At 41.9% G+C, this 8,882-nt stretch overlaps 1 protein-coding gene across 3 annotated transcripts in view; it reads left to right on the forward strand.

Moving 5' to 3' along the window:
- GSDME (gasdermin E) overlaps positions 1-8,564 on the forward strand; it is a 35,558-nt gene extending 26,994 nt beyond the window's left edge. For 2 of the 3 annotated variants that reach the window (XM_038391096.2, XM_038391097.2), the window contains exons 6-10: positions 680-868; positions 3,099-3,226; positions 3,420-3,612; positions 6,165-6,238; positions 7,740-8,564. In XM_038391096.2, the coding sequence (XP_038247024.1) occupies positions 680-868; positions 3,099-3,226; positions 3,420-3,612; positions 6,165-6,238; positions 7,740-7,970 (815 nt within the window). In that variant the 3' untranslated portion in view covers positions 7,971-8,564. Of the gene's footprint in view, positions 1-679; positions 869-3,098; positions 3,227-3,419; positions 3,613-6,164; positions 6,239-7,635 lie in introns of all 3 variants that reach the window. The other variant, XM_043509161.1, reaches the window with a different exon arrangement.
- The last annotated feature ends 318 nt before the right edge of the window (positions 8,565-8,882 follow it).

The following is an 8,882-nucleotide window of genomic DNA, read 5'->3' on the forward strand; positions in this document are numbered from 1 at the left end:
GGGTAGTCCTGGAAGCATCCATGGCCAGAGGAAGACCCTAGTGATGCGACTCTGTGGGAGCCAGGCTGCTACTGAGCTAGCATGGACCTGGCCTGTCACTGATCTATGGGGCTTAGGGATGGACCTGCAGCCCACTGATAGAAGGACCAGGGCAAAGCTCTGAGGGATGCTCATGGAGTTTTTCTGACCTGTAGCTCTTTCACAGGGGTTCCTGCAGGAAGGGGTGATCTGGCCCACTGTATATAACATCTAGTAGTTTATAGATAATGTGAGAAATATATAGATCCTTCTCTCATATACAGTATGCAGGTTTTAGTTGTCCGCAAGGAGCATTGTTCTAATTTAGCAGATTGCTTCTTTTCTTGGTATTTGCTGAATGGATTATTAAATGCATCCACAAAATCTTGTCTCACGTTCTGTAGTTAGTACCTGTTTCCATTTACATCAAGGCAGATCTGTGTTGTGCACAGCACGGTTCTAAATAAGCAACAACATATAATGTACAGTAGTTCATGTAGACTGTGACTGTTAACCATCTTTTTCCATCTACAAGAAATCTGATACATAGCCTTCCTGAGTGCATGTTTCTAATGTCTACATTGAAAGTTCTATCATTAATATTTGCTTTTGTACACTCATGTGGTTTTATTTATTTATTCACTTGTATTTCTAATTACAGAATTCTGCCTGCTAAATGAGCAAGAAGGAGGTTTTGAAAGAGAAAACACAGAAGGCTCATCTTATCCATATTCTTTACCGTTTAGAGACTCTTCCTTTCTATATCAGCTAGACACTGTGGATAGTGACAGGCACTCTGGAGATAGAAACATCATTCCCAGCCATGCTTCTTTAAGTGTACTGAAACAAGGTATTACCAGAAACGCTTTATTTGATTACACTACAGAGTCTTAAGCAAGATAACAGAAGGAGGTATTCTTGCAAAATAGTACATAGAAATCATGCTGTCCTGTTTTTAATAGCCACTAGCAATAACTCCTTGGTGATCACTTAGAAAAAATTGGAAGATGTACTTCTGGAATGAATGTATGAAGGGAATGGGAGTAAGTTGTTTCTCTCCTAGGAACATATTGTTACCCTTTGTCATAAATATAACCTTATACAGTTTTGGTTTTACATCAATTTTATTATATCCTTGCTAAACTGCACAAGATTAATAATTTATTTTGGCACTGAAAAATGTTCATTGAGAATATTTGACACATGATGTGAAAACATTCTCTTAATAAAGCTTCTCGGGGAAAGTTATTTGACATCTCCAGAAATACAAAGCAGTTTTTTCTTCCTGAACCTCTCTGAGTTATGAGAAACCTTGAAAAAATCTGAGTTGAACACTAGGACTAAACTCAGATTGAGCTAAATGACAGTGTGAATTACATGTTGGCAAATTAAATGGCTAGGGTATGGAAGGGTACGGTTGTACCAAAACAACAAACAGGAAGGAGTGAGAAGGCCTAAAATAAAGGAGGCCCCATCCCTCTTTTATATTGCCTCCAGTAGTCCTGCCTTTACACCCACTTCCACATACCAAGGTATAATTTACCAGTTATGTCACCTCTGAATTTGGCCCTGAGTTCATAATTTAGTCAATAAATTATGACCAAAATAGCCATTTTATTGCACTAGAATAAATCCTATTCTTCTCTAGTGTAGAACTTCTAGTAGAGAAGTTCTCTTTGTAGGGATAACAATTTTTTTTTTGTGAAGGACTCTATGTTGCACTGTTCTTTCTTAATACCCTCTGTGCCCGTCTGTCTTAAAGAATTGTCATTCTGTTTCTTTAATTAACCTACCCTATTTATTGAAATGCTTTTATATTGGAATAATTTGGGGCAGGTGTTTGACCCGCTTCCCCCTTTTCCTCCCATCATGACATTCTAGTATTTGTATAATTATTTGGTTGATCCATATGGAGAGAGACTACGTATAGTAAAATTGTTTTTCAATATCGTATAATTATTGATGTGAAACAGGCGTCTTTAAAGATCATGTGTTCGTTTGACAAGTGTTACATCAGGCTTTAAAAGTAACATCAGGCATCTTCAGGGATTCAATAAAAAAAAAAACCCAACCCCTAAATTTCTGTTTTTGACTGGAACTCACTGCTGGAATATTGATTTCCTACTCATAAAACATCTTGGCTTAATACCATGTTTGCATTGCAGGAAATGTAATCTAATAAACTATAGTTGAGTTTATAAACTACATACTGTAATAGGTTAAATATTATGTAAAACTTAAACCGTATGTTTTTTGGTCAAAGGAGAGAGGTGTAAATCATGTAAAGCTGGTGATGAAATATGAGGACAGTAAGAAAGTGTTACTGTCTGAGTTTTTAATTTGAAGTATGAACAATATCATCAGTCTTAGTTATTCATGATGTTTTACCATAATATGAAGCAGTTCAGGAATAAAATATTCTGGTTGAGAAGTAAGACTACCTGGTTCTAAAAATGAACATCCTATTGGGAATCATGAACAGCTTTCATGTGAAAAACAGTATTAAAATATTGAAATCTTAAAACTGAATATTGATGCCTAATAACAGTATTTTTCTCTGTTTGCACTGACACTTCTTTAATTTGCAAAGGTCACTAGTAAAACACACCTGTAACCAAATGTGTCCTAACATTTATCTGGCAAATTGCATTACTTAGTGTCGGAGGCCACTTGTCGCATGAGCCTGAGAAATGTCCTGACTGATGTCTTTGGGTAACCCTCGAGTTGCTCAGTAAGGTTGAGAATGATGTCCATAGCCTCTGTTTCCCAGAAGCTGGGATTGGGCGACAGGGGATGGATGAGGATAGCTCAGTGGCTTGAGCATTGGCCTGCTAAACCCAGGGTTGTGAGTTGAATCCTTGAGGGGGCCATTTAGGGATCTGGGGCAAAAATTGGGGATTGTGCCTGCTTTGAGCAGGGGGTTGGACTAGATGATCTCCTGAGGTCCCTTCCAACCCTGATATTCTATGATTCTATGATTTCATTGTGAATTCTGGAGATTAGTGATTACAGAATTTTAGTTGCATATACTGGCATTTGTAAGAGTCACGAGTTTAACATTGTGTTTCTTTCTTGGAAAGATCTGTTGCTGTTAAAGATGCAGTTCCAACCCATTGTGAAGCTTCCGGAAGACAAGCAAGGAGCTTTAAATAAAATATTTTATGAACTCTTGCATCATGAAGAAATTGTGACTGCACTGGAGGAGGTGGTAAGATGGTGGAACTTTTTTTTTTTTTCTTTCTAAAAATAATAGAGCTAACACGTCCCTCTATTCAAACACTACTTTTATAAGTATTCTTTAACAAGTTTTGTTGACTTCAGTGGGAGGAAGATCAGGGTTTGTTTCTCTGTCTAGTTTAAAATGTGAGAACCTAATAATGTATCTTTTTTCCTCTTTCCAGTTAGATAGTATTTTCACAGGAGAAGAGCCGGATTTTACAGACCTGAAGGAGTTGAAACCTCCACAGCAGCAAAACATAACCGACTTCTTGCAGCTGGTCGGGTACAGTTTACAGAATGAGCTGTTGCAGAAAGACCAACTTCATGATAAGGGCCTCTTCTCAGCTGCTCACATCCTGATCAGTGCAGTGGCAGGTACAATGGAGATAACTGCAGCTTTCCCACTTAGAAATTCCTCCTCTTTTGTGTACAGCATGAATTTTTATTTTGTAGGTAAATTGTAACAGCTGGCTAGCTTCAGTACATGTAGTGATTTCTGTTTCAGCTTCATGGGGCTAGGGTGGATAGAGAAGAAAGCACTTTGTGATTCAGGCTAAGAATTAAATTCAAACCCCCTTCACTGCATATTTTACAAGTAAAATTTAACATTCCCTGGAAATCATTTGATTTGAGTTTCCATTGAAGCCAGACCTTTTCACTCAGTTTTATAAATGAATTACTGTTCTCATTGTGCGTCCGAATCCTTCATATCTAGTGTCTCAAGGTTGCATTGTAGGTGCTGACTTCCTTGTATTTGCCGAATATGTGGCTCATGTTAAAGTACAAACCATAGTTAGCAAAAATACTTTAATATGTAGATCTGTAATTAGAGGGTTTTTATGCTGCCACAGAAAAAGGAAATTAAACATAAATGTAAATGAATGCCACCCTTACAATGAAATTGGCACTACAGTGTTAATTAAAAGCCACCTGCAAATCCAACTTTCTCATAAAAATCTTCGTTCCATTAAGTCAGGTGTTGAGGAAGTGAAGTGTGATATTGGGTAAATATGTAGCACTGTACAGTGTAAGGTCAGTTTCCATGCAACTACATGGTACCAGTTTATGACAGATAAGAGACATTTTGAAAGCATGACCCAGTTGCCGAGATTCAAAAGCAATTGAACAAAACAGAGACCTGTTGATTTACTGATATTTTTAATAGTCTGACAAGTAATGTACAGTTCATCAAATGTAACCTGGCTCTGGACATAATATCTAGATCTGACATTCATGTATACCTGAAGCAGTATCTGTAACCAGAAGATTGCTTTGTAGATGTTTTCCATTGGGAATTATAATGATGTGGATTATACAGTGTCTCTCTCATATTAATGTTGGGGCAGGTACCCTGTCTTCCTTTAGGCCCAAATCCTCTGTCCAGCACCCAGACCTAATACCATGCCAGGCACTAGGATAGGCAGGAGACGAGGAGAGAGACATTCTCCCACCCATGCTGGAAAGCTGCCTTTACCACCCAAAGGCTTACATGGCCCTCCTAGCTCCACCCCCTGCCAACTACTTGCACTGACTGATATGCTGCTGCTAGGTTCATGCAGAGCAGGACTCTGCAACACACGGAGAGTGTATACACTTAGTGCAGCTCCTAGCATCCATTTCCCCCACACATAGACTTAAAGGCTGTAGGGCCAGAAGGGGCCATCATGATCATCTAGTCCAGGGGCTGGCAAACTTTTTGGCCTGAGGGCCACTTCGGGTTTCCAAAACTGTACAGAGGGCTGGTTAGGAGAGGCTGTGCGTCCCCCAAACAGCATATGCGCCCCCCCAACTCCCCTGCCCTCTATTCAACCCCCTCTTACCATGCTGCCTGGAGCACCGGTGGCTGGCAGTGCTACAGTTGCACTGCTGCGCACCACAGAGCACGGGGTCAGGCTGGGCTCTGCAGCTGTGCTGCCCCAGGAGGTCGCAGCGTGCCCTCCCCGCCCCCACTGCCCAGGGCATTGTGCTGGTGGTGCAGTGAGCTGGGGCTGCAGGGGAGGGGGAAACAGTGGGGGAGGGGCCGGGGGCTAGCATCCCAGGCCAGGAGCTCAGGGGCTGGGCTGGAGGATCCCACAGGCCATAGTTTGTTCACCTCTGATCTATGGCCTGGAACGTGCAGAGGGTCAGACTAGAACCTCGCCCGCCAACCCGCTCCTGTAATAGACTCATAACCTGTGGCTGAGTTACTGAAATCCTCAAATTATGATTTCAAGACTTCAAGTTACAGAGAATCTACCATTTGCACTAGTTTAGACCTGCAAGTGACCTGTGACCCATGCTGCAGAGGAAGGTGGGGAAAAAACCTCAGGGTCTCTGCCAATCGGACCTAAGGGAAAATTCCTTCCCGACCCCAAATATGGTGGTTGGTTAGACCCTGTGCATGTTGGCAAGAATTTTATGTAGTAACTCCAAGCCCTCCCCATCTAGTGTCTCATCACTGGCCGTTGGGGATATTTGCTGCTAGCAGTCGCAGATCAGCTACATGCCATTGTAGGCAGTCCCATCATAATAACCCCTTCAGAAACTTATCAAGCTCAGTCTTGAAGCCAGTTAGGTTTTTTGCCCCCATTGCTCCACTTGGAAGGCTGCTTCTGCTGTCTGGAGAGCTTGTACACACACAAGGAAGGGGCTAGATTTGCCTCTTATGGATGTGCAGCACAAAGCACACTGACAGTGCTCAATAAAACACATAATTCCCTTCAGTGGTGGGTTTGTGTTGGTCTCCAGAGCACTTTATACTAATCAGGACTGCACTGAAGGAAACAGTGGAGCTGTCACTGTCCAGCAATGGAATTTCATAACTGTGTGTGTGTGTGTGTGTGTGTAGGCTTAGCTTGTTCATATACATTCCTACAGGCTACTTTTAGCAACCACCCTGCTTCAGAGATCATTGAAACTAACTCTTCTTTATATATCTCCTTCCACAGAATTGTCCGACTACACACTGGCTCTGCTGCGTGCTTGCTGTGATATACAAATAGTCCCTATCTTGTGCTGTTTGGTAAGTAATCCAAAAGGGAGTGGACTGCCTTAGTGTTCAGAGGTCAGTCCTAGTGACTTTGAGGAGTCTGTAGGCTCTGGCTGATTGTATCTGTCATTAAATAAAGGAGAGTTCAGAATATGCTACAAATTACATCAGTAGGCATTGATTAAGCCTAATTACCATCTGGTCCAGTGTGTTAAAATGACAAACCGTGCAGCTACTTTAAACCAAAACTGGATTTCTTCCTTCTGACACCTTGTGGCATGTAGAAAACTACATCAAATGTGAAGCAAGAGAAAATAGGAACTTTGGTTCGAGTGTCAAAGGTTACAATTTTATTTTACTAAACATCTAATTAGACCACTTCATAAACCAAAAACCTGCAGTGGGCGTCAGAGGCAGGTGAGATGGGAATTGCATTGTGCAAACAGTAATATGTAGGCAGTGGTAAGTTTGGAGTGCAGAAGCTCTGAGCCTGCCTGTTACAATACTTTGTTAGAGGTTGTGAGGAGAGGGGTGGGAGACCTCAGTTGCTCTAGGTTCTGTTGGGTTCAGTGACAAAATCTTGGTAGGGAGCTATAGGCAGGCTTGTGAAGAACAAGGATCAGAGTGGAAAGTCAGCTGGGGGAAGAGGAGCTGAACTTGCTATCTGGAAGCAGAATGACTGGAACTCTTTCACTGTGGGCAGGTGTTGGGGAGGGATCAGAGGCCTGCAGAGGACGGATAGGTAGCTGAGGTTGTAGGATAGGCTGGAGTGCTCTTGGCCGTGGACCACTCTGTCCCACTACACAACCATGCATGTAGGAATCCTGAGCTTTGAACTTCTTTGGAAGTCCTCTGGCCAGCTGAAACTGTCACAATGCCCCCTTGATTGCTGGTCCATGGGCTTAGGTTGATAGTGGCCAAAAAAGATGATGTGGGTCTCATCCTTTCTATCTATTGGAACAATGGCAGTCTCTGTAGGGCACCGGGGGCTAAGGATTACATATGGAAATAGTAGCCCCCACAGTGAGGACCTGAGCAAGAGGCTTCGCTCAGCTGCTTTGAGGAAAAGCTCAGTTAAAGCATCACTTTCTTTTAACATCAAGCCCCTACTTTAAGTGGGGCAAAATGAGTGCCTCAACTGTTGGTGCCAGTCTGAGATATGTTGGGCCTGATTTTTAGATTTGCCAAGCACCTCAAACTCCCAGGGAAGTCACCAGGAGCAGCAGGGTGTAGGCTCCTTTGAAAGCCAGGCTCACGTTGTCTCAAATTAGACACCAAAAATGGAGGAATCTTAAAATTAGTGGACGCTTCTGAGAATATCTAAGTGAGTTTAAGTCTCCATTCAGGCTGAGTGTATCACACTTGTTAATCTTTACTGTACCTAAATGTATCCTTTGGCAGCAAGACAATATGTTTTCTCGTTTTTCCAGAACCTGAGCCCCCTGAGTTTTAATGCAGAGAGCAAAGTTCTGTGATGTCAGAAACTGTACTCTATGAAAATAGCTTTAACCTCTTTCTGTCTATATAAATACAGCCTAACGTCGCTTCAGCTGATGGCACTTTGACACTGAGAGATCCTTCCCTGGCCCCTCTGACTGACACAGGAAGATTTCACATAGTGCAAAGGCTGTTCGCCCTGTCAAACATCAACCTTGAAATGATGGAGTCTTCAGTGAAAGCTGTAACCATGAAAGAACCTAGCTTTTTCCCATTCATTCTTTATATTGCCTTGTATGGATTTTATGCCTTAGGTGGGACCATCTGAGGAAAAAAGAAAAACCTAGAATAATAGCTGAACATACTGCACTAATAAATGCCAGATTTGCAGTGCTATAGAACCCTGCAAATTTGCACTTGTATGCCTGGGAGACAACTGCAAATCACTGAATTTTGTAACTAAGTGGGTGATTAAATGAACATGAAAAATACAAGGGCACCGCATCCCAGCATGATTGTTGTTCATTTAGGGCCTGGGCCTGCAGCGTGCCCTCAAGTGCTACTCAACTCGGCACCTTGCAAAATCAGGCGTTTATTTTGTCAGTAGTAGTTTAGATTGTTTTATGGCAATACTCCACAGTATAGCAAATACTCCATGTCTCTCATTTACTTTCCTAAAACTAATCAAATTAGTGATTAGACCTCACTACAGCATTTTTGCTGATCGCTTTTTTGTGCAAGTTTCAGCAGCATGCTGTGTTTAAATTACACCCTAAACTCTCCCTTAAAAATGTAATGATTCCTTTTGAGGCATATGCATGTGCTTCACTCTGGTTCAGTCCAGACAAACACTTGTTATACCCTTCTGACCTTTTCAGTGTGGTGGTTTTTTAATAAAAGTAAAGTGTTTGTTCTCAGTGCATTACTTCATCTGTCCTCTTTAATCCTAATTGGGGTTTTTTCCTCCTCATGTGAATGGTGATAAAATATCACCATGCACTAAAAATACAGTGCAAATAATTGTAAATGTTGGTTTGGGAAGATTTTAGTTAAGACTGAGGGTCATGTTCTTATACTGCCTGTAGTGGATCGTAAAGTGAACAAAGGCCGCGTTGTGGAAGTGTGCCTCGGCAGGAAGAATGGTTCAGTATCTAGGGTGCTAACTTGGGATTAAGGAGATTGGGGTTCAGTTCCCTGCTCCCTTCCTCTGTGACTTTAAACATGTCATTTAGGGCCAGCT

The sequence above is a fragment of the Dermochelys coriacea genome, chromosome 2 (assembly GCF_009764565.3).
Source record: "Dermochelys coriacea isolate rDerCor1 chromosome 2, rDerCor1.pri.v4, whole genome shotgun sequence".
NCBI classification, from domain to species: Eukaryota; Metazoa; Chordata; order Testudines; family Dermochelyidae; genus Dermochelys; species Dermochelys coriacea.